The sequence below is a fragment of the Oncorhynchus gorbuscha genome, linkage group LG12 (genome assembly GCF_021184085.1).
Source record: "Oncorhynchus gorbuscha isolate QuinsamMale2020 ecotype Even-year linkage group LG12, OgorEven_v1.0, whole genome shotgun sequence".
In the NCBI taxonomy this organism is placed as follows: Eukaryota; Metazoa; Chordata; class Actinopteri; order Salmoniformes; family Salmonidae; genus Oncorhynchus; species Oncorhynchus gorbuscha.
In genome coordinates this window covers 71,447,989-71,472,850 of record NC_060184.1, presented here as the reverse complement: position 1 = coordinate 71,472,850, position 24,862 = coordinate 71,447,989, and the positions used below count along the sequence as shown (strand labels likewise).

The 24,862-nt window shown below is 42.6% G+C and overlaps 1 protein-coding gene and 1 pseudogene across 6 annotated transcripts in view; one reads left to right on the top strand and one right to left on the bottom strand.

The window, feature by feature from the left end:
* Nucleotides 1–24,862, bottom strand: part of LOC123991355 (5'-AMP-activated protein kinase subunit gamma-1-like) — a 126,098-nt gene that overhangs the window by 15,359 nt on the left and 85,877 nt on the right. For 5 of the 6 annotated variants that reach the window (XM_046292864.1, XM_046292861.1, XM_046292860.1 and 2 more), the window contains 4 exons: nucleotides 24,154–24,205; nucleotides 18,842–18,951; nucleotides 4,013–4,094; nucleotides 1,674–1,732 (listed from right to left, as the gene is read on the bottom strand). In XM_046292864.1, the coding sequence (XP_046148820.1) occupies nucleotides 1,674–1,732; nucleotides 4,013–4,094; nucleotides 18,842–18,951; nucleotides 24,154–24,205 (303 nt within the window). Of the gene's footprint in view, nucleotides 1–1,673; nucleotides 1,733–4,012; nucleotides 4,095–18,841; nucleotides 18,952–24,153; nucleotides 24,206–24,321; nucleotides 24,553–24,862 lie in introns of those variants that run through there. The other variant, XM_046292865.1, reaches the window with a different exon arrangement.
* LOC123991356 lies at nucleotides 6,661–7,339 on the top strand (annotated as a pseudogene).

The following is a 24,862-nucleotide window of genomic DNA, read 5'->3' as shown; positions in this document are numbered from 1 at the left end:
TTTTGTATAACCTGCTGTATCAGGGAGGACTCCTAGAAAACAGCCTACATGGACGTGGCTCTCATCACACAACAGCAGAGCAGGCTATTATATTATACACTACAGACTACTGTAGTCTAATGGCTGGCACATCTTGCTGTGGTGAGTGCATGTTATACTTGAAAATAAATCAGTGTGTATTATACTTAAGCAATAAGGCCCGAGGGGGTGTGGTATATTGGCCATATACCACAATCCGAGGTGCCTTATTGCTATTATAAACTGGTTACCAATGTAATTAGAGCAGTACAAATAAATGTATTGTCATACCCATGGTATGAGAGTATAACAGAACCTATTTGGCAGGCGAAACAGAGGACAAACCATCCAGATGTGTTTTATTTTGTATTAGGTGACAGGGTTTTCAATGTGTATCTAGATTTATAAGGCACTTGCTTGCGGTTCCTATCGCTTCCACTGGATGTCAACAGTCTTTAGAAATTGGTTGATGTTTCTCTTTAGAGAAATTAAGAAGTACGGCAGTTTAGAACGAGGGTCCCTCCTCGTGCACTAATGTTTTGATGTGTGCTCCAGGTCACACGCTTCACGTTGTTTATTTCGGGTATGAACACAGTTTATTCCGTCTTAAATTGTATCAATTATTTACGTTAAAAAATAACTAGTTGTATTAGGAAAGTTGTTTCAAATGTTTGGACAGCGTTTACAGGTAACTTATTAGATATTTTGTAGTCATGCTGGGCGGGTTGAAACCGGTGTTTTTCTGAAACAATCGCGCCAAATAAATGGCCATTGGAGATAACGCCGGAATTAAGCAAACAAAAAAAGGACCATTTGTGATGTTTATGGGACATATTGGAGTGCCAACAGAAGAAGTTATTCAAAAGTAAGGCATGAATTAAATGGTTATTTCTGACTTTTGTGTTGCGCCTGGCGGGAGGAAATCTGATTTTCATGTGTTGGTACTGTCCTAAGATAACTGCATAGTTTGCATTCACCATAAAGCCTTTTTGAAATCTGACACGGTGGCTAGATTAACGAGAAGTTACGCTTAAATTTAGTGTATTGTACTTGTGAATGTATGAAAGTTAAATATTTGTAATATTTATTTATCTGCCATGTCACTGGATGTTGAGCCTAAAGAAGATAAAGCTCCATGACACAGACATACGGTGCTCCATGACACAGCACATACGGTGCTCCATGACACAGCACATACGGTGCTCCATGACACAGCACATACGGTGCTCCATGACACAGCACATACGGTGCTCCATGACACAGCACATACGGTGCTCCATGACACAGCACATACGGTGCTTCATGACACAGCACATACGGTGCTTCATGACACAGCACATACGGTGCTTCATGACACAGCACATACGGTGCCTGAGATGGAGGCTGGATAAGCCTCCCACCATATATCGCTGCAGTTTACAGTCAGTCCACATCACTGGCCTTGGTGACAATAGGAAGCTGAAGCCATACAGTCAAACCATTTCAAACTAGCGTCGTGTTCAATATTACGGACTGAATCAGGGGAGGAACAACTTGGACTTCTTCAATTGGAGACTCATTTTGGTTTACCATGGCTAAATATTTTTGTTCTAATGCAAGCCCTAATGAACACAACCCAGGACTCATTTGTATCTGTTTGATGAGAGGTCACGTACCATGGGAGACTTGTAGTATCTGTGGAGGATGTTGATGAAGTCTGTGATGGTTAACATTCCTAGAGAGAGACAGAGAGAAAGGCCTTGTTGAGTGATTATTCACGTTGCATAGGTGTTGGATTTGACCTAGCACATACACACTGGTACTGAGGATAGTACAAAAAAAAGAAGATAGGAGCAGCTTCGAGGGAGGTGGTGGGTACAGGTAGAACAGAAGGAGCAGGGGGGAGCGAGGGAGGTGGGTACAGGTAGAACAGAAGGAGCAGCGTGGAGGTGGGAGGTGGGTACAGGTAGAACAGAAGGAAGGGGGGGTAGGTAGAACAGGGGGGGGAGGTGGGTACAGGTAGAACAGAAGGAGCAGGGGGGGGGAGGTGGGTACAGGTAGAACAGAAGGAGCAGGGGGGGGGAGGTGGGTACAGGTAGAACAGAAGGAGCAGCAGTGGAGGTGGGAGGTGGGTACAGGTAGAACAGAAGGAGCAGGGGGGGTACAGGTAGAACAGAAGGAGCAGGGGGGGTACAGGTAGAACAGAAGGAGCAGGGGGTGGGTACAGGTAGAACAGAAGGAGCAGGGGGAGGGTGGGTACAGGTAGAGCAGGGGGGAGGTGGGGGGGGAGCAGCGTGGGGGTGGGGAGGTGGGTACAGGTACAGGTAGAACAGAAGGAGCAGGGGGGGTACAGGTAGAACAGAAGGAGCAGCGTGGAGGTGGGAGGTGGGTACAGGTAGAACAGAAGGAGCAGGGGGGTACAGGTAGAACAGAAGGAGCAGGGGGGGTACAGGTAGAACAGAAGGAGCAGGGGGGGTACAGGTAGAACAGAAAGAGCAGCGTGGAGGTGGGAACAGGTAGAACAGAAGGAGCAGGGGGGTGGGAACAGGTAGAACAGAAGGAGCAGCGGAGAGGTGGGTACAGGTAGAACAGAAGGAGCAGCGGAGAGGTGGGTACAGGTAGAACAGAAGGAGCAGCGGAGAGGTGGGTACAGGTAGAACAGAAGGAGCAGCGGAGAGGTGGGTACAGGTAGAACAGAAGGAGCAGCGGAGAGGTGGGTACAGGTAGAACAGAAGGAGCAGCGGGAGAGGTGGGTACAGGTAGAACAGAAGGAGCCGGGGGGGATGGGGGGGGTACAGGTAGAACAGAAGGAGCAGCGGGGAGGTGGGTACAGGTAGAACAGAAGGAGCCGGGGGGGGGGGAAGGAGGTGGGTACAGGTAGAACAGAAGGAGCAGCGGAGAGGTGGGTACAGGTAGAACAGAAGGAGCCGGGGGGGTAGGAAGGAGCAGTGGGTGGGTACAGGTAGAACAGAAGGAGCCGGGGGGGGAGCAGTGGGTGGGTACAGGTAGAACAGAAGGAGCAGTGGAGAGGTGGGTACAGGTAGAACAGAAGGAGCAGTGGAGAGGTGGGTACAGGTAGAACAGAAGGAGCAGCGGAGAGGTGGGTACAGGTAGAACAGAAGGAGCAGCGGGGAGGTGGGTACAGGTAGAACAGAAGGAGCAGCGGGGGTGGGTAGGTGGGTACAGGTAGAACAGAAGGAGCAGGGGGAGGTGGGTACAGGTAGAACAGAAGGAGCAGCGGGGAGGTGGGTACAGGTAGAACAGAAGGAGCAGCGGAGAGGTGGGTATAGGTAGAACAGAAGGAGCAGCGGGGAGGTGGGTACAGGTAGAACAGAAGGAGCAGCGGGGAGGTGGGTACAGGTAGAACAGAAGGAGCCGGGGGAAGGAGGTGGGTACAGGTAGAACAGAAGGAGCAGCGGAGAGGTGGGTACAGGTAGAACAGAAGGAGCCGGGGGGAAGGAGGTGAAAAACGAGTTAATGACTCCAAACTAAGTGTATGTAAACTTCCGACTTCAACTGTATATGAAATGCAAATGGTATAGCGAGAAATAGTTGACGCGTCAATTACTATAACAACTTCTTACCTGTGAACATTGAACCACCAGCTTTCATATATCTCATGTTCTGAGCAAGGAACTTAAACGTTAGCTTTCTTATATGGCACATAATGCCCTTTTACTTTCTTCTCCAACACGGTTTTTGCATTATTTAAACCAAATTGAACACGTTTCATTATTTGAGACCAAATAGATTTTATCATATTAAGTTAAAATAAATAAAAGTTCATTGTTCATTCAGTATTGTGGTAATTGTCATTATTACATATACATATATACACACACACACACACATATAAATAAATAATAATAAGCCGATTAATCGGTATCGCTTTTTTTTGGACCATGAATAATTGGTATTGGCGTTGAAAAACCCCAATCAGTTGACCTCTAATGTGGAGAAGTGGAAGGTTAAGGATGGGAGGAGCGAGAAGAATGATAGAGACATTCCCACTTACCGACAAAGCTCTGCTTCTTCGTCTCCCATAGCGGGGCTGCCCGCACCCCGTTGGCAACCAAGGCAAAGAAAGCCTTCTTTACCTACAGGCGAGAAGTACACAAACAATGCATTTACAAAGACTTTCTAAACAGGTATTTTATCATGTGGGTGGAATAGAGCAGCGTTTTCCACCTTTGGTCTCTTGTGGTGACCGTTTACCGCCACACCAGCACCCATGAGTCTTTATAACAGTAAAATTCCACGTGACCGTTGTGTCACGGTAATCTCCTCTTATGCACTCTGGACATGCTAGTTTGTTCCCAACTCGTTAACGACCATCAGGTCGCTAATAGCCTGGTACTCCGGGCTCTACTGTCCCTCTAACGTCAAAACAAATTCTAACACTTATCAAAATAGTATCTTGCTTTTAAAACTCAACTCACTGTGATTGATAAATTTAAAGAAAGAAATTCAAACCGGTTGAACCAGTGGAAAGCATGGTCATAGTGGATGTTTCAAAGCCTAACAACGAAATGGACAGTGCTTTGTAAGGTGATGGATGATTCACTCTAAACACCCATACACAGAGATTATTCATACAGTATGAGCCCAAGACTGAAGAAAAAAAACTGAATTAAAATAATGATTGTGCCGTTATGCAATACATTGCCTACCGTATATTACGCAGGAAAACATTAACCGATTTAAGATGTCTTTGGTACATATTTGGTCTAACCTATACTCTAAAATTAAACTAATTCTAGTAAATCGTCTTTGAGTGTGGATTGTACTATTATACATACTGGATGGACTGGTTACCTTACGCTCCAAACTCTCTATCCATGAGTCTGGAAGAGAACACATAGGCCTAGACGATGCTGTTGGTTCATTGATTGTGTAGGGCAGCTTCCAGAATTAGCCTAAAATTATAATTTTAGTGAATTGTTATTTCAATTGCTTAGTATGAGGGCATTTTTTATATTTTCATTATTAATAGGCTGATACATTACCTTGAGCTACAGAATATCTTCGCCACCATGCATTTCATCTCCTCCCCCTCTCTCCATTCCTTTCAAGCGCACAGAGAGGGTCTTTCAAGAGTTTAAATATGTTTCACTATCAAGGTTCCCGAACAGATTTACCTTAGTTTCCCAAATAAAGCACTGGGTAGCTGTGGGGGGTGGGGGGGATAATCACCCGTCGCGCTACGAGAGGATGCATGCTCTTCAAACAGCAATGCTGCCATAGTGCATTGTGGGAGACAATGTCTAGGCCAGGCTTTTGGCTAACAGGAGAGTCTACAAAGATTCTGTAAACAACAACACCTTCCGTGAGTTTCTACTCTTCAACTATTATTACAAGTTTACAGTCCATTTGGCTGTATACAGCAAGGGTTTTCAGAAATTATCTCAACTGTATGAAAGTCAAATAAAAATCTAGTTGTGCTCTTTGATTGAACTTCGATGTTGACACTGGGCTGGGTGTATTTGACAAACATATTTCTTGCATCATTGTGACTGGTGCACTGAGCAAAGGTCATGGTCTACTGTAGTAGTTGTGGTTTGGGTTAACCCTTCACACTCGTACCCGGGTTGAAAATGGCAGATTTCAGGCACTGAACCTAAATTGGCTGCACAGTAACATGCTATACATGACGTCAGAGCTCAGGCTCTTCACAGGTTGACTGACAGCCATTCTGATATTGAACACCGCCACGCGACAAGAAGTTTCCCCGTTTCCAGGATAGAGTTCTTCCAGGGTCCAAAAAGATGTACCCGTTCCGAAACGCCCCTGGTCCCCCTCGAAAGAATAATAACTGAAGACTTTAAAAGGAGGACATAGCCGCTGGTTATTTTGGCCATAAAAATGCAATCTCATAAGTTACAGGAATGAATAGAATGATTTTACACAATGTGACATTTGGGAGGTTGAAACCTTTGACATCTAAACCTTGTTATGGATAGAAGCATATACAGTCAGATTGGTATAAGATATCTGCTCCATTTTCAGAGCACATGTTAGCAAGATGTTGGGTAATCACTGGATGGGAATATTGACCAGCTGAGCATTTTTGAATAGTCACCTGAGTGTACAGCTCAATAAACAAACTAGGCATTGTGTTATATTTTCATTTTCTGTGATGTCTGATAGAGTTTACACTTTATTATATACATTGTACAGGTACCTTCAATTTAAGCCCATAATGTGTATACTTTTGTCTCAAAGTACAGTTGTTTAAGACTACCACTGCCACCGCGGTAAAAAGGTAAAGGGACAACTGATTTTCATATCACAGTTCCTCATCCATGTTAAAACATGACATACATATAGCTTTTTTTTAGATAAATAGCCTAATAAAGTCCTGAAAAATAAAATGAATTCAGAGTTTTCATAGGTAAAAATGTAATAATGCAAATTCTGGAACTTTGATATTTTGCAACTCTGGTGAGGACTGACCGCTTAAAATGAATTCTAGTAGTTTCCATTAATTGGGAGGAACAACCTCGCTCTCTATTATCTTAACATTCCTCATCCATATGCCAAAGACCCTCCCTATATAAAATAGAAAAATCCCCCGCATTGACTGCACATAGTTCCTGAAGACTTCAACTAGCTGATAAACACTTGACATAAGAGAACGACATACAAAAAGACAATATTTTAAGAATGAAAGTTGTCCTACTAATGCTGTCTTTGTGCCTCACACTGTCTGGGGTACAATGTGAGGGGACCAGTTTATCTAACAGTCAGGTTGAAACCTGCTCCTTCATCAGTGAGCTGGCTGTGCTGAAGGAAAAACTGAACACTATGGATCAGAAGCTAGGAGCTGTGGAGACCAGGCTACAAGTCAGTGAGAGCCAGGTGGAAGAACTGAAAAGTGTGAACAAAGCTCAAGAAGAAGAACTGAAAACATTAAAAGAAGGACATAGCCGCTGGTCAGCCAAAGGTGGCCTCCGCAGCTCTAAGAACATCTGGTTCTGGTTACATAGGACCCTTCAACACTCACACACCCTTGCAGTACAAAAGAGTCTTCTCCAACTTCGGCAGTGGATACAACGCTGCTACAGGGGTCTTCACAGCCATGGTCAAAGGAGTGTATTACTTCAGCTACACCATGTTCTACAATGGAGACGCCAACGCTGTCGTAGCTTTGATGAAGAATGAGGAATTTCTCGTGTCCACATGGGATGCTACAGGAAATAGTGAAGATTCCGCCAGCAATGCTGCCATAGTGCAGCTGGAGGTGAGAGACAATGTCTTCGCCCGGCTCTCAGCTAACAGGAGAGTCTACGATGATGGTGGAAACTACAACACCTTCAGTGGTTTTCTGCTCTTCATCAACTAATATTAACAACAAGTTTACATTTCATTTGGCTGTAAACAACAGAAGTGTTTTCAGAAATTCTATCACAACTCTATGAAAGTAAAAATAAAAAAATAAAAAATAATAGTAGTTGTGATTTGGGTTAACCCTTCACACTCGTACCCGGGTTAAATATGGCAGATTTCAGGCATTGAACCTCAATTGGAATGCAGTGGCTGTACAGTAACATTCTGCACATGATGTCAGAGCTCAGGCTCTTCACAGGTTGACTGACAGCCATTCTGATATTGAACACCACATGCGACAAGATGCTGATTCAACTAGCAACATATTAAAGATTCTCTAATTTAGCGTAACAGGGTGGCCATTTATGAGGGGTGTTTATATTTATTTAGATTTGCACCATTGTTTTACCACCGAATAAATTATGACACTTCCTACAACGACACCACATTAAAGAAGGGGTTTTATTAAAATAAAAATTAAACACTAACAGGGTGCAAAGTGATTTCAGGGGCACAGAAAATCTCAAAAATAATAAATAAATAAAAAAGTTAAGAATTTCAAATCAAATCGGATTGTCACATACATGGTTAACAGATGTTAATGCGAGTGTAGCGAAATGCTTGTGCTTCTAGTGCCGACCATGCAGTAATATCTAACAATTTCACAACAACTAACTTATACAGACACAAAAGTGTAAAGGAATATGTACATATATGGATGAGCAATGGTTGAACGGCATAGGCAAGATGCAGTAGATGGTAGAGGTCGGTCGACCGATTATGATTTTGTAACCCTGATACCGATTATTGGAGTACCAAAAAAAGCCGATACCGATTAATCTGACGATTTTTATATATTTTTAATAATGACAATTACAACAATACTGAATGAACACTTATTTTAACACATCAATAAAATCAATGTAGTCTCAAATAAATAATGAAACGTGTTGAACATTTAGTTTTATTTGCGTTTAAGAGCAATTGGGAGAGTTGTATGGCATTGAAGCTGGTCTGGAGGTTAGTTAACACAGTGTCCAAAGAAGGGCCAGAAGTATACAGAATGGTGTCATCTGCGTAGAGGTGGATCAGAGACTCACCAGCAGCAAGAGCGACATCATTGATGTATACAGAGAAGAGAGTCGGTCCGAGAATTTAACCATGTGGCACCCCCATAGAGACTGCCAGAGGTCCGGACAACAGGCCCTCCGATTTGACACACTGAACTCTATCAGAGAAGTAGTTGGTGAACCAGGCAAGGCAATCATTTGAGAAACCAAGGCTGTTGAGTCTGCCAATAAGAATGTGGTGATTGACAGAGTCGAAAGCCTTGGCCAGGTCGATGAATATGGCTGCACAGTAATGTCTCTTATCGATGGCTGTTATGATATCGTTAAGGCCCTTGAGCGTGGCTGAGCTGCACCCACGACCAGCTCGGAAACCAGATTGCATAGCGGAGAAGGTACGATGTGATTCAAAATGGTCAGTAATCGGTTTGTTAACTTGGCTTTCGAAGACCTTAGAGATGCAGGGTATGATAGATATAGGTCTGTAGCAGTTCGGGTCTAGAGTGTCCCCCCTTTGAAGAGGGGAATGACCGCGGCAGCTTTCCAATCTTTGTGAATCTCAGACGATACAAAAGAGAGGTTGAACAGGCTAGTAATAGGGGTTGCAACAATTTTGGCAGATAATTTAAGAAAGAGAGGGTCCAGATTGTCTAGCCCGGATGATTTGTTGGGGTCCAGATTTTGCAGCTTTCAGAACATCAGCTATCTGGATATGGGTGAAGGAGAAATGGTGGGGCCATGGGCGGGTTGCTGTGGAGGGTGCCGGGCAGTTGACCGGGGTAGGGGTAGCCAGGTGGAAAGCACGGCCAGCCGTAGAGAAATGCTTATTGAAATTCTCAATTATAGTGGATTTGTCAGTTGTAACAGTGTTTCCTAGCCTCTGAGCAGTGAGTAGCTGGGATGAGGTGCTCTTATTCTCCTGGGACACTGTAAAGTCCATGAACTTTTGAGTTTGTACAGCAGGATGCAAATTTCTGTTTTAAAAAAGCTAGCCTTCCAAACTGCCTGTGTATATTGGTTCCTAACTTCCCTGAAAAGTTGCATATCACGGGGGCTATTCGATGCTAATGCAGAACGCCACAGGATGTTTTTGTGCTGGTCAAGGACAGACAGGTCTGGAGTGAACCAAGGGCTATATCTATTCCTGGTTCTACATTTTTTATACGGGGCATGCCTATTTAAGATGGCGAGGAAGGCACTTTTAAAGAATAACCAGGCATTCTCTACTGTCGGGAGGAGGTCAATGTAGTTCCAGGATACCCCGGCCAGGTCGATTAGAAAAACCTGCTCGCAGAAGTGTTTTAGGGAGCGTTTGACAGTGATGAGGGGTGGTCGTTTGCTCGCAGACCCATTACGGATGCAGGCAATGAGGCAGTGATCGCTGAGATCTTGGTTGAAAACAGCAGAGGTGTATTTGGAGGGTGAGTTAGTTAGGATGATATCTATGAGGGTGCCTGTGTTTACAGATTTGGGAATATATCTGGTAGGTTCATTGATAAATTGTGTGAGATTGAGGGCATCAAGCTTAGATTGTAGGATGGCCGGGGTGTTAAGCATGTCCCAGTTTAGGTCACCTAGCAACACGAGCTCAGAAGTTAGATGGGGGGCAATCAAATCACATATGGTGTCGAGGGCACAGCTGGGGGCAGAGGGTGGTCTATAGCAAGCGGCAACGGTGAGAGACTTGTTTCTAGAAAGGTTAATTTTTAGAAGTAGAAGCTCAAATTGTTTGGGTACAGACCTGGATAGTAAGACAGAACCCTGCAGGTTATCTTTGCAGTAAATTGCAACACCACCCCCTTTGGCAGTTCGATCTAGTCAGAAAATGTTAGTTAGGAATGGAAATTAAGGTTTTTGGTAGTCTTCCTAAACCAGGATTGTGACATGGCTATGATATCCCGATTGGTGGAGTGTGCTAGGGCAGTGAATAAAACAAACTTAGGGAGGAGGCTTCTAATGTTAACATGAAACCAAGGCTTTTACGGTTGCAGAAGTCAACAAATTAGAGAGCCTGGGGATGGGAGTGGAGGTAGACACTGCAGGGCCTGGATTAACCTCCACATCACCAGAGGAGGAGTAGGATAAGGGTACGACTAAAGGCAGAACTGAACGCCTTCAGAACAGAGTAAAAGGAGCAGATTTCTGGGCACGGTAGAATATATTCAAGGCATAATGTACAGACAAAGGTATGGTAGGATGTGAATACAGTGGGGGTAAACCTGTGCATATAGTGATAATGAAAGAGATATTGTCTCTAGAAATAGCATTTAAACCAGGTGATGTCACTGCGTGTGTGGAACTAAATTGTTAGCCAAGGCGTGTTGAGCAGTGCTAGTGACTCTACAGTGAAATAAAATAGTTACAAACCAGAACAGCAGTCAACACGGCATGGTGACGTTAGGGAAAGGCATGGTGATCATTCAAGTCCAATGCGTGGCTTCAAGCAACAAGGGGCAAGGGGCTAGCAGGCTAACAGAAAGGCCTTAGAGGGATGACGCGACGGAGGGAAGTCTGTTGTGGCCCCCTCGTGCAGTTACATCAGCGGACGGATCAGCAAGGCTCCGTGTGGAAAACCAGGCCAATTGGCAAAATATGTATAGTGGCCGAAGAAATATGTCCGAAGGGCCTCTTAAATTTCATCCCCATACAGGGATCAACATCCGCGGAAATTTCAGAGTGACTAACTACAAATACAACGTAAAATTAAAACGTTCTTGAAAATGCAAGTGTCTTACATCCTTCAAAAGATTAGAATCTTGGTAATCAAACTACGTTTCCGATTTAAAATAGCTATTACAGAGAACAAATGTTTGAGAAGAGCGATCAACATCAAACATTTTCTGCCATGACAGTTGGCACATTCACATCTGAAGGTAAAATTATGACTTTCATTCTGATATCTTGCTCTTATTTCTCTTCCTGAGTATCCCAGTGATCAAATGAAGTCACATTTTTTTATAAAATCAATTTTTAGCCTAAAACGAAACATTTTGTAAACCGTTTGTGTCGTGAATTCCATCTCTATTAACTTTTGACGGAGCATTCGACGTAATTACACACACTAAACAATCGTTTATCTAGTCATAGTTGGTTTCAGTGCAATCCTCTGGATATTTGCAACACAGCCAAACTTGATTGTTTTTTTTGCGGGGAGTATTGACCGAAGTGAACTGATTTGAAGACAACGAGCAATGACTTCATTGTGCACCAATAATATTAGCGAAGCTTTGTTGATTGACTGTATTTCTGCCCAATGACCACTGATCTTCTTGAAATCTAGCTGGGTAGATAGCCAATGAGCTGAGGTAAATGCCAGTATGTGATGGTTATGGGTTGGACCACCATCCCTTGTTTGTAAACGCATGCATAACGAACTTCATTCTCACCATTGACCATCAGACTAGTTGCAGTCACGCTTGTTACGCACAGCAGTGTTTTGGAAAGTGTTTTTTTTGTTCAACGATTTCATTGAAGACATCATGGCAAATAAATCAGGAAAAGCGAAGTCCAAATATTCAGATTTGCACCAGATTGAGCGGGAAAGTGAGAGATTTTTTTGCTTGAGGAATCTTGTTGTATATAGTTATTTGAACTGTTGTATATAGTTATAGGTCATTTAACCAATTCGGCCACTTGGGTACATTTGGGCAACTTGTGTGGGACACCTGGGTGACTTTATGCTAAATGTCATGTAGCTCACCCATTCCTGAAGTTAGTCTGAAACTTTGCACACCTACAACTGCCCTCTTGTGTTATCCATCAAAATTATCTCCAGCATCCTATTCTAGTACATGTGAAAGATGATGCTACAACAAAAACAGAAACCGTACTCTATTTCCTTCCACCAGATCTACTGTGTTATATTATCCTACATTCAATTAACATTTCCACAAACTTCAGAATGTTTCCATTGAAATGATACCAAGAATATGCATATCCTTGCCTCTGGGCCTGAGCTACAGGCAGTTAGATTAGGGTATCTTCAGGCGAAAATTGAGAACAAGGGATACAGCCATAACAAGTTAAGTCAGCAGTCCAATGTGCTTAAGTTAGCTAGCAAGCCGCAGTTCAGGGGTTGTTAGCTGCTATAATTCCAGGTGGAAAAAACTTTGTTGCAACTAGTTGAAGGCAACTAGCCAATTGCGTCTGAAGTGTTTTGCTGTGTGTGTGTGTGTGTGTGTGTGTGTGTGTGTGTGTGTGTGTGTGTGTGTGTGTGTGTGTGTGTGTGTGTACAAAGCATACAAGAGAGAAGCTGGTTAATGCCAACTGATATATATTTTGGTTCAGTTGTGTTAACACATTTGTCAACCTTGAAAATGTTTTAATCTTGGAAGAGACTGTTCAGGAGGCAGAGGTACATGCACATCCATGTCATGTCTAAGGCTGTTGTTAATTTCAAGTATATGCAGTGATTCTTGAATATAAAACTATAACCTTGCAGATGCCTCAATTGTTTTCTACCAACAGGAAAGAAGGGTTAGTACAGCCTGCCTAACTGACCCCTGGGTGCCAGAGTGTTTCTGTGCTGCGGTGGAGAAGAGGTCCACCGGGACCATCACTGAAGAGCCAGGGTCCCAGATACATTGCGCTCATGACCATCAGTATACAACCGAGTCCTGCCCATATACGCCACAGATGGATCTGACGGAGAGTGAGATCAGCCATCCATAAAAGGGAATCGGAGTGGAATTGTTTTTCCGTATATTTTTTTTTTACCCGTTTCAAATGGATGTGCTACCTTGTCGCGGTCCTTCTGTTTAGACTCTCTCAACCCATGAATGCTCAGCTATGAAAAGCCAACTGACATTTGCGCCTGATGTGTTTCACTTTTGTACCCTCTATAACCACCGTGGTTATTATTTTGATGTAAAAAGGGCTTTTGTAAAATACATTTCATTGATTGTTTGCTGTGCTGGATGCTGTGTATTCACTAACTGTCTGAGTGATGGGACATTTATAGTATCTGTAACATATTTTGGTGTGGATTTAAACTGCATCTTAACTTCTTAAAGTGACAATCAGCAGTCGAAACAAAGTGTCTTCCTGCTTCTCTTTTGGTGAAAAACTGAGGGATGGGGCTGGAGAAATAACCACTCAAATTTCATACAGAGATATAAATGCAAGGACTGACCATCCATGATATCAAAACTGTAATCCTGTTTCTATGATCTGTTTCCACTACCATGTACCCAGTTCGCGTTGGATAAAGGTGTCTGCTAAAATGGCATATATTATTAGTCTACTTTGACTCCAACTACCTGCAGTGTAGTTACCATTCCATTCCAATAGATGGCAGCCAAATCTAGTTGAAGTCACTACTTTAACGACAGGGACATGGGATTAGTGCACACTGAAAATAGTTTTATCTTCAAAGCAAGTTTCTGGTTACACTTGAACCTGTTGTTATAGTGGACAAGCTAACATATACTATTTTTATATAAGGCGCATGCATTATGTCTATGACTTCAGTTAGGCTAGATTTACTAAATAAACTGGTTTTATTCAATGCCTTTGCTTCTGGGTATGCATGCTTTATGGAAGAAATGACACACACCTAGTCCTATTCTCCCTTGTGCCCAAAGGGTGAACTGGCGATAAACTGCCAGCCTGTATGCTCTGCAAACAAAATCATAAGAAAAGTCAGACTGATACCGAAACAAAATCAATGTATTATAATGAGCTTTCATGAATCATGATGCTGTCTGCAATTCGAACTCCGGTCGTCTAATCTAAAAGGTAAGTGTGTTACCATCGCGCTGGTGATAAATGTCGTTATAGGATACTGATTGTATATATTGAGCACCTATCCACTACTGATAGTAACCATAATTTATCATCAAAAAAACATTTCACCAATTATTTAACTGGCATATCGGCTGCTGACTGGTCGAGTAACCTCTTCTGCCACGAAGTCCTTCATAGGGATTAGTGACACGTCTAATAAATACGTCTCCATACAGAAAAACTGAAAGGAACCTCACGGCTTTGTGAATGTTGACCGGTCTTACTCACATCGGTAACCGAGAGCGTTATCAGTCATCCAGAACAGCTGGTGCTCTCGTGCATGCTTCAGTGATGCTTGCATTGAAGCGAGCATAAAAGGCATTTAGCTCGTCTAGTAGGCTCGCATCAATTGGCAGCTCGCGTCTGGGTTTCCCTTTGTAGTCCGTAATAGTTCAAGCCCTTCCACATCGGACGAGCGTCAAAGCCGGTGTAGTAGGATTTAATCTTAATCCTGTATTGAAGCTTTGCTAGTGGGATTTATCATAAGCATCCAGATTAGTATCCGGCTCCTTGAATGCGGCAGCTAGATCGTTTAGATCGATGTTGATGTTGCCTGTAATCCATGGCTTCTGGTTGGGATATGTACAGTTGAAGTCAGAGGTTTACATACAACTAAGCCAAATACATTTAAACTCAGTTTCACAATTCCCTATATTTAAATCCCAGTAAAAATTCCGTTTTAGGTCAGTTAAGATCACCACTTTATTTTAAGAATGTGAAATGTCCGAATAATAGTAGCGAGAATGATTAATTGCAGCTTTTATTTGTTCCATCACATTCCCAGTGGGTCAGAAGTTTACATACACTCAATTAGTATTCGGTGGCATTGCCTTTAAATTGTTTAACATGGGTCAAATGTTTTGGGCAGCCTTCCACAATAAGCTGGGTGAACTTTGGCCCATTCCTCCTGACAGAGGTGTAACTAAAATCAGGTTTATAGGCCTCCTTGCTCACACACGCTTTTTCAGATCTGCCCACATATTCTCTGTAGGCTGAGGTCATGGCTTTGTGATGGCCACTCCAATACCTTTACTTTGTTCGGCTTGCAAGCCTCGGCCTTCCTGAGCAGTATGACGGCTGTGTGGTCCCATGGTGTTTATACTTGCGTACTATTGTTTGTACAGATGAACGTGGCAACTTCAGGCATTTGGAAATTGCTCCCACGGATAAACCAGACTTGGAGGTCTAGGCTGCTTTTTGATTTTCACATGATGTCAAGCAAAGAGGCACCGAGTTTGGAGGTAGGCCTTGAGATACATACAGGTAAACCTCCAATTGACTCAAATGATGTCAATTAGCCTATCAGAAGCCATGACATTCTCTGGGATTTTCCAAGCGGTTTAAAAAGGCACAGTCAATTTAGTGTATATTACATTTCTGACCCACTGGAATTGTGATAGATTATTTGATTTTGATTTATAATTCACTGTCTAATCAATTGTTGGAAAATTACTTGTCATACACAAAGATGTCCTAACCGACTTGCCAAAACTATAGTTCGTTCACTTCTTGGTGACAGGGGGGTAGCTTGGATGAATAAGGTGCCCAGAGTAAACTGCCTGCTACTCTGTCCCAAATGCTAATATATGCATATAATTAGTAGTATTGGATAGAAAAAACTGAAGTTTCTAAAACTGTTTGAATGATGTCTGTGAGTATAACAGAACTGAAAACCTGAGAAAAATCCAACCAGGAAGTAGAACATTGAGGCTTGTAGTTTAACTCAACCCCTATTGTAGATACAGTGGAATATTGGTTGTGTCTTCCTAAGGCTTCTACTAGATGTCAACGGTCTTTAAAACGTTGTTTCAGGCTTTTACTGTGAAGTGGGACCAAATGAGAGAGGAATGAGTCAGGCAGAGTGCCACAGGCTCTGAGGTGCGGTCACGAGAGAGTTAACTCTCGTTCCATTGCTTTTCTGCAGACAAGAATTCTCCAGTTAGAACATTATTGAAGATTTATGATAAAAACATCCGAAAGATTGATTCTATACTTAGTTTGACAAGTTTCTACGGGCTGTAACGGAACTTTTTGTCCGACGTTCGGCTGGACCTGAATGCGCTTTTGGATTTGTTTACCAAACGCCCTAACAAAAGAAGCTATTTGGACATAAATGGACATTATCGAACAAAATAAACATTTATTGTGGAACTGCGATTTCTGGGGGTGCATTCTGATGAAGATCAAAGGTAAGTGAATATATATAATACTATTTTTGACTAATGTTAACTGCGCAACATGGCAGATATTTATTTTGGCTGGTTTGGGCTCCGAGCGCCATACTCAGATTATGATTTTTCCGTAAAGTTTTTAAAATTTGACACAGCGGTTGCATCTAAAGTTCCATGCATAACACTTGAATTTATCAACATTTATAAGGTGGCTCTCTGCACAATCACAGCATGTTTTAGAACTACTGAACGTACCGCGCCAATGTAAAAATTAGATTTTTCATGTAAATATGCACTTTATCGAACAAAACATACATGTACTGTGTAACATGAAGTCCTATTAGTATCAACTGATGAAGATCAAAGGTGAGTGATTAATTCTCTATTTGTGCTTTTTGTGGCTCCTCTCTTTGGCTGGAAAAATGGCTGGGTTTTTCTGTGAGTTGGTGGTGACCTAACAATCATTTGTGGTGCTTTCGCTGTAAATCATTTTTGAAATCAGACACTGTGGCTCAATTAACGAGAATTACCTTTAATGGTGTAAAATACTTGTGTGGTTGAGGAATTTTAATTATGAGATGTGTTGTTTTGAATTTGGTGCCCTGCACTTTCACTGGCTGTTGGCAACGCTAGCGTCCCACATATCCCAGAGAGGTTGACAAGAAATTTGTGGAGTGGTTGAAAAATGAGTTCTAATGACTCCAACCTAAGTGTATGTAAACTTCAACTGTAAGTAATCAACCCCGAGTCAACACATCTCAAATCATCTTTGGTGGAAAAGGCACTGTTCATCACCAAACTGTTCCTGGATGGTTGGGAGAAGTTGCTCTCGGAGGATGTGTTGGTACCATTCTTTATTCATGGCTGTGTTCCAAGGCAAAATTGTGAGTGAGCCCACTCCCTTTGCTGAGAAGCAACCCCACACATGAATGGTCTCAGGATGCTTTACTGTTGGCATGACACAGGACTGATGGTACTGCTCACCTGGTCTTTTCCGGACAAGCTTTTTTCCGGATGCCCCAAACAATCAGAAAATGACTTTACCCCAGTCCTCAGCAGTCCAATCCCTGTACCTTTTGCATAATATCAGTCTGTCCCTGATGTTTTTCCTGGAGAGAAGTGGCTTCTTTGCTGCTCTTCTTGACACCCCGCCATCCTCCAAAAGTCTTCGCCTCACTGTGCGTGCAGATGCACTCACACCTGCCTGCTGCCATTCCTAAGCAAGCTCTGTACTGGTGGCGCCCCGATCTCGAAGCTGAATCAACTTTAGGAGATAGTTCAGCAAGCACCAGGACCTTCTTGGGCGCCTTGAAGCCTTCTTCACCGCAATTGAACCGCTCTCCTTGAACATCCGATAAATGTTTGATTTAGGTGCAATCTACTGGCAGCAATATCCTTGCCTGTGAAGCCCTTTTTATGCAAAGCCATGATGGCACGTGTTTCCTTGCAGGTAACCATGGTTCACAGAGGAAGAACAATGACTACAAGCAACACCCTCCTTTTGAAGCTTCCAGTCTGTTATTTGAACTCAATCAGTGTGAACGTGATCTCCAGCCTTGCCCTCGTCAACACTCACACCTGTGTTAACGAGAATCACTGACATGTCAGCTGGTCCTTTTGTGGCAGGGCTGAAATGCAAATGAACTTAATCCCCAAAAACATTTTAACTGCGTGGCAAATAGGGACTGTGCAATTCATCTGATCACTCTTCATAACAATCTGGAATATATGCAAATTGTCATACAAACTGAGGCAGCAGACTGAAAATTAATATTTGTGTCATTCTCAAAACCTTTGGCCACGACTGTAGCTGTTTTATTAAAGCCTTTTAACGGCTGCTTGTTTTCACTGGTTGGAGTTGGATGATGAATTTTTAAATAATGTTTATTTAGTGTAGACTGAAGTGTTGCATGTCCCATGGCAGGATGAGACCCCTGAGAGACATGGTGGATCAGAGAGAACCCTCTTCCCCAGATTAAATTTTTTAAAATCTTTTTAAAATCGAGACAAGGTCACACAAAAGCATTTTTTTTGACAGTGGGATGGGGTTCCTATGGGTTTTAAAGTGTTACAAGCTTCAAGATAGGATCTGAAATAGACTGAAAAAGAGAGGATATCATAGTCTATTCTGGCTAGAGTAGTCAATCTCCGGCTTATATTTAATATTTTATAAAATGTTTAAGTATCCAGCTAATGTTTGCACTGCAGTTAAATACTGCATAGAGACATGTGTATAACTTTTCAAACCAAGCCCATAAGAGTTCACCTGTTTAACAAAGCAGATCAATTAGTAACCAGACATGAATCATGGCTTAAGCCAAAACGCAATTGTGTTTGAAGTTACTGTAGTCAATAAAACAACCAACGCATACGTTTCCTACTGACCACGGTGTAGATGGAACATTATGTCAGTAAGGACTACAGCACAATGTTGCGTAACTTCTTGCGTCACACGTCTTTATACAGTATGAGATGTTTAATAGACGGAGCACTTACTTGCAGAGTAGTGTCAAAAACAACAAGCTTGGAGCTGGTAGGAACAATGTCGTAGCACTTGTGTGACTTCATAAAGCGCATGTAGATATCCCTTTCGGATTCTTCAACAGCTGAAAGTAAAGCAGATATTATACTTTCTTACGGGAAAATATTCAAAAAATATCCAAAACAGGAATAGTCATACAACAATGTGTGCTTTGACCAGTAATGAGAAGGTAAAAGGGGTTCACTGAGTTATGATTTGTCCTATGCACATCTCAGTGGCATAATCTCTGAAAAAAATATATATAAACGCAACATGCAAAGTGTTGGTCCCATGTTTCATGAGCCGCAATAAGACCCCAGATGTGTCTCGTAAGCTTAATGCGTATTTCTCTAAATATATTGTGCACAAAATGCATTTACATCCCTGTTAGTGAGCATTTCACCTTTGCCAAGATTATCAATCCACCTGACAGGTGTGGTATACCAAGAAGCTGATTAAACAGCATCATCATTACACAGGTGCACTTTGTGCTGGGGACAATAAAAGGCCACTAAAATGTGCAGCTGTGTCACAACGCCACAGATGTCTCAAGTTGAGGGGAGCGTGCAATTGGCATGCTGACTGCAGGAATGTCCACCAAGGTTGCTGTCCACCCGGCCTCAAAACCACAGACCACGTGTAACCACACCAGCCCAGGACCTCCACAGTCGGCTTCTTCACCTGCAGGATCGTCTGAGACCAGCCTACCAGAAAGATGAAACATAATTATTTATGTCTGTAATAAAGCCCTTTCATGGGAAAAAACAAAAACAAATTCTGATTGGCTGGGCCTTGCTCCCCAGTGGATGGGCCAGCCCTCCCAGGCCCACCCATGGCTGCGCCCTTGCACAGTCATGTGAAATCCATAGATTAGGGCCAAATGAATTTATTTCAATTGACTGATTTTCTTATATGAACTGTAACTCACTAAAATCATTGAAATTGTTGCGTATATATCTTTTTCAGTATACATGGGGAAGTAGTCCCAGGCATTTTCATACGAAATCTCTCAAAACCTCCACATCGTTGTGAGTGATATCCTTAGTGTCTGATATCACCTCTCTTCTCAAAGGACTTGAATTTAAAAAGTTATATTCAATGAACTAAGAAAGCTGGTGTCTCAAACGCTGACTATTCAAACTCAATCTCTCTGCTAATTCTCACTGTAAAAAAATACACTAAAACAGCCTTTTGTTATGCCCTCAAGACAACAGAGCAGTCATTTCTTCTATGGTTGGATGGTGCAACCATGCTCCCCACACCAAAATATCTCCGTAATGAGTCTAGACTCTTTGGTCTACATCGTCTGGACTTTGCCAGACATTCTGCCTGTGATTTGTACCGACGCTGCCATCTTACTTCTGCGCTGTCTGTACACCTGCGTCTGCTGCAACTCCCGGTCTGTGTATCGGGTAAATGCATACAAATGACAGCTCCACTCCCATGGCTTTAGCCCCATCAGTTCCAATGACTGAGGGCTGTGTCGACACCTTAGCCAATAGTCAAAGCCCAGGTATATACAGTTGAAGTCGGAAGTTTACATACACCTTAGTCACATACATTTAAAATCGGTATTTCACAATTCCTGGCATTTAATCCTAGTAAAAATTCACTGTCTTAGGTCAGTTAGGGTCACCGCTTGATTTTAAGAATGTGACATGTCAGAATAATGATTTATTTCAGCTTTTATTCCGTTCATCACATTCCCAGTGGGTCAGAAGGTTACATACACTCACTTGGTATTTGGTAGCATTGCCTTTAAATTGTTTAACTTGGGTCAAATGTTTTGGGTGGCCTTCTACAAGCTTCCCACAATAAGTTGGATGAATTTTGGCCCATTCCTCCTGACAGCTGGTGTAACTGAGTCAGGTTTGTAGGCCTTGCTCACACACGCTTGCAGTTCTGCCTACAAATTCTGTAGGATTGAGGTCAGGGCTTTGTGATGGCCACTCAAATACCTTGTCTTTGTTGTCCTTAAGCCATTTTGCCACAACTTTGGAAGTATGCTTGTGGTCATTGTCTATTTGGAAGACCCATTTATGACCAAGCTTTAACTTCCTGACTGATGTCTTGAGATGTTGCTTCAATATATCAACAATTTTCCTCCCTCATGTTGCCATCCATTTTGTGAAATGCACCAGTCCCTCCTGCAGCAAAGCACCCCCACAACATGACACTGCCACCCCCATGCTTCACGGTTGGGATGGTGTTCTTCGGCTTGCAAGCCTCCCCTTTTTCCTCCAAACATAACGATGGTCATTATGGCCAAACAGTTCTATTTTTGTATCATCAGACCAGCGGACATTTCTCCAAAAAGCACAATCTTTGTTCCCATCTGCAGTTGCAAACCGTAGTCTGGCTTTTTATGCAGGTTTTGGAGCTGTGGCTTCTTCCTTGCTGAGCGGCCTTTCAGGTTATGTCAATATAGGACACATTTTCCTGTGGTTATAGATACTTTTGTACCAGTTTCCGCCAGCATCTTCACACGGTCCTTCGCTGTTGTTTTGCGATTAATTTGCACTTTTCGCACCAAAGTACTTTAATCTCTAGGCGTCTCCTTCCTGAGCTGTATGACGGCTGCATGGTCCAATGGTGTTTATATTTGCGTACTATTGTTTGTACAGGTGAATGTGGTACATTCAGGCTTTTGGAAATTGCTCACAAGGATGAAACAGACTTGTGGAGGTCTACAATTTTTATTTCTGAGGTCTTGCTGATTTCTTTTGATTTTCCCATGATGTCAAGCAAAGAGGCACTGAGTTTGAAGGTAGGCTTTGAAATATAAATGGCTGCTGCCCAAAGCCATTGCCTCACCATCACACACACCGAATAAGCGGCCCAAACAACCTCCCAGTAAAACTGCTCTGAGCATTTAGATTTACCACTGAGCACAGGAATGACACTCCAGCCATCAGCCATTTTGAAGAGCCTCAATGATTCATATTTGACCAACGTGGAAAGAAGGTAGTAGTAGTCTGCCTATTATCCCACATAGCCAATCATCCGGTAGGCTAATATTTGTGGCTTAATTTATATAACACGGGGAGGAAAAACATACAGTATAAATAGGATTGAGAGAGATGTCTGATGTTGATCCATTTATGGAGTCAGATATCAAGTCTATTTCCATTAGAATGGTCTATTAAGAACTTGGCACGTTTATTTTGCAACTGTCACTGTAAAAGATTATAACTCTGGCCACATATCTACAGAAACGTGATAAACTTTGTCATTGTTCTCAAGTTTATCAATCTCTTTCTGATGTCCGTATTATTTTCAGAAATGTATATTTAGTATCAAATTTAGTTCTACTAAGGCAATCATCCACTAAACAGCACCTCTATGAATGGGCCCAGCAAGCAGAACTTTCATCCAATGATTTCCTATATCTCAACCTGCTAACTCAACCCCCCCTTCCCCCACACACCATGATCTGTGAAGCAAGCAGCATGTCTACTGACTGCGCTGCGTGTACGATGCATGCTGTGCAATGTGACGCAACGCAGAATGAGAGCTGCTGGCACAGGAAAAAGGATCACATAGAACGCTACACAGGGCACCCTGTATGAAGACAACCACGTCAATGAACATGATCGTGCATAATGTAAGCCAGGCTATTCTAAGCACTCCTCCAGAGTCCACGAAGGCAAATCGTGAAAAATCCATGGATTGTTCTTAGTTCAGAACAGTTGCAGATAGAGACGTGAAGTATAGAACGGGCATGACTCGCCATCCAGTGGACAAATGAGGAAACACTGGTCTAAGCAAGCTGCAGCGCTGTATGTGAGATTGCTGCCAAACTGAACATCACATTGGGGCTGGAGGCAGCCAACAGATTAGCAGGGACGACAGCGAACTAGGCCCCGCCCACCCACCACGGACGGAATCCCCTTCATGATCACAATGACGTCCCTGCCCATCCAGTAAAGCTTCTATACATGGATATAACGATGGGCTACATAGCTGGTATACAGCTCGGTTCCACCTTTGATATATTCACAATGCAGCACATGTAGCCTATGCATGCACAAAAAAAATGGGTTAACATTATATGGTTTTAATATTAGGCTACAGCACAAGAATAAAATATGATCCATGGGCTGCCGGGAAAATTAATTGACCACTAAATGCGTAGATGACATGACTTAAAGGCATCATGTAGGCCTACTTTTAAAGTGATTGGAAGATTCAATCATCAATGGGCTAAACTATAGTATAGTTTAGGGCTAATTACATAGAAATCATCAAATCTACACTGAACAAAAAACATAACGCAAAAACATACAACAATATGAAAGATTTTACTGAGTCACAAGGAGGATAAATAAATAAGGCCCTAATCTATGTATTGCACATAACTGAATGCAGATGTGCATCTGTTGGTCACAGATACCTGTGGAATGTTGTCTCACTCCTTTTCAATGGCTGTGCGAAGTTGCTGGATATTGGCGGGAACTGAAACACGCTGTTGAACACTTCGATCCAGAGCATCCCAAACATGCTCATTGGGTGACATGTCTGGTGAGTATGCAGGCCATGGAAATAAATGGGACATTTTCAGCTTCCAGGAATTGTCTACAGAACCTTGCGAAATGGGGCCATGCATTATTATGCTGAACCATGAGGTGATGGTGGTGGATGAATGGCAAACGATAATGGGTCTCAGTATCTCGTCACGGGATCTCTGTGCATTCAAATTGCCATTGATAAAAGCCAATTGCGTTTCTTGTCCGTATTTTATGCCTGCCCACACCATAACCCCACCGCTCACACACACACACACACACACACACACACACACACACACACACACACACACACACACACACACACACACAGGTGGTCTGCAGTTATGAGGCCGGTTGGATATACTGCCAAATTCTCTAAAACAACATTGGAGGCACCTTATGGTGAAGAAATTAACATTAAATGATCTGGCAACAGCTCTAGTGGACAGCAGTCAACATGCCAAATTGCATGCTCCCTCAACTTGAGACTTCTGTGGCATTGTGTTGTTTGACAAAACTGTACATTTTAGAGTGGCCTTTTGTCAAATTTGTTCACAATTTGAGAGAAACTTTGTGCGTTTGGAAAATGTATAGGATAGTTTATTTCAGCTCATGAAACATGGGAGCAACACTTTACATGTTGCGTGAAAATTTTTGTTCAGTATATCATACATCATTCTGATAACTATTTGGCCGATGCATTACCTTGTCAGCTGGCAAAAGGTTATGAATGGATTTGCAGGTCTACTAGTTAAAAAACACAGTTCCAAAGAGCTTACCTTCATCTTCTAGCTCAAGTTTCTTCAGCATGGTTTCAACTAAACTGTCGACCTGTAGACAAGAAGTAAAGGATAGTCAATTAGCTGCTCCTAAAATGTAGCCTTCCCACGTTGCAACTAGACTTCCCAACTGCTACTGATTTGACAGTCGCTGGGTGAGAAACTCCCCTCTTGTGCAGTGGTGTGCCAACACGAAAACGAGAAACACAGTCCAAACGTTTATCGCATAGAAGGCTCCTGTGATTTTCCTAAAGCGTGTATTTCCTTTCTTACTCTGTGTTGGTAAAAAATAATAGCATAGCCGTATTTTACTAAACTAGACCGCATTCTCAGGTAGCCTACATCCAGTACTTTAGTCCTGAGCCCGAGACGTAAAATATGAGAGGAAAATACCAATCCCCTATTCAGGTAAAAGTGGAACATTCCAATTTGCTGCAATTGCAGTGAACGACACGTTTGTTTCGGTTTGCGCTTACGCTTCTACACACTGTGCTCGCCTGCGACATTTTAGAGAACTTTAAATTAATGGATGTTCTAAATGAGCTCCACATTTGTGTTTGGGGGATGAAAGATGTTGTAAAGCTCTGTAAACCGCGTCACGCCGGTACTCCAAAAAGCCTCTGAGTGTATCCATCGAATCCAAACTGCCTAATTGGAGAGACAAGCTACACTGTACGTACACGCACACTACAAAATAATGCTAAATATG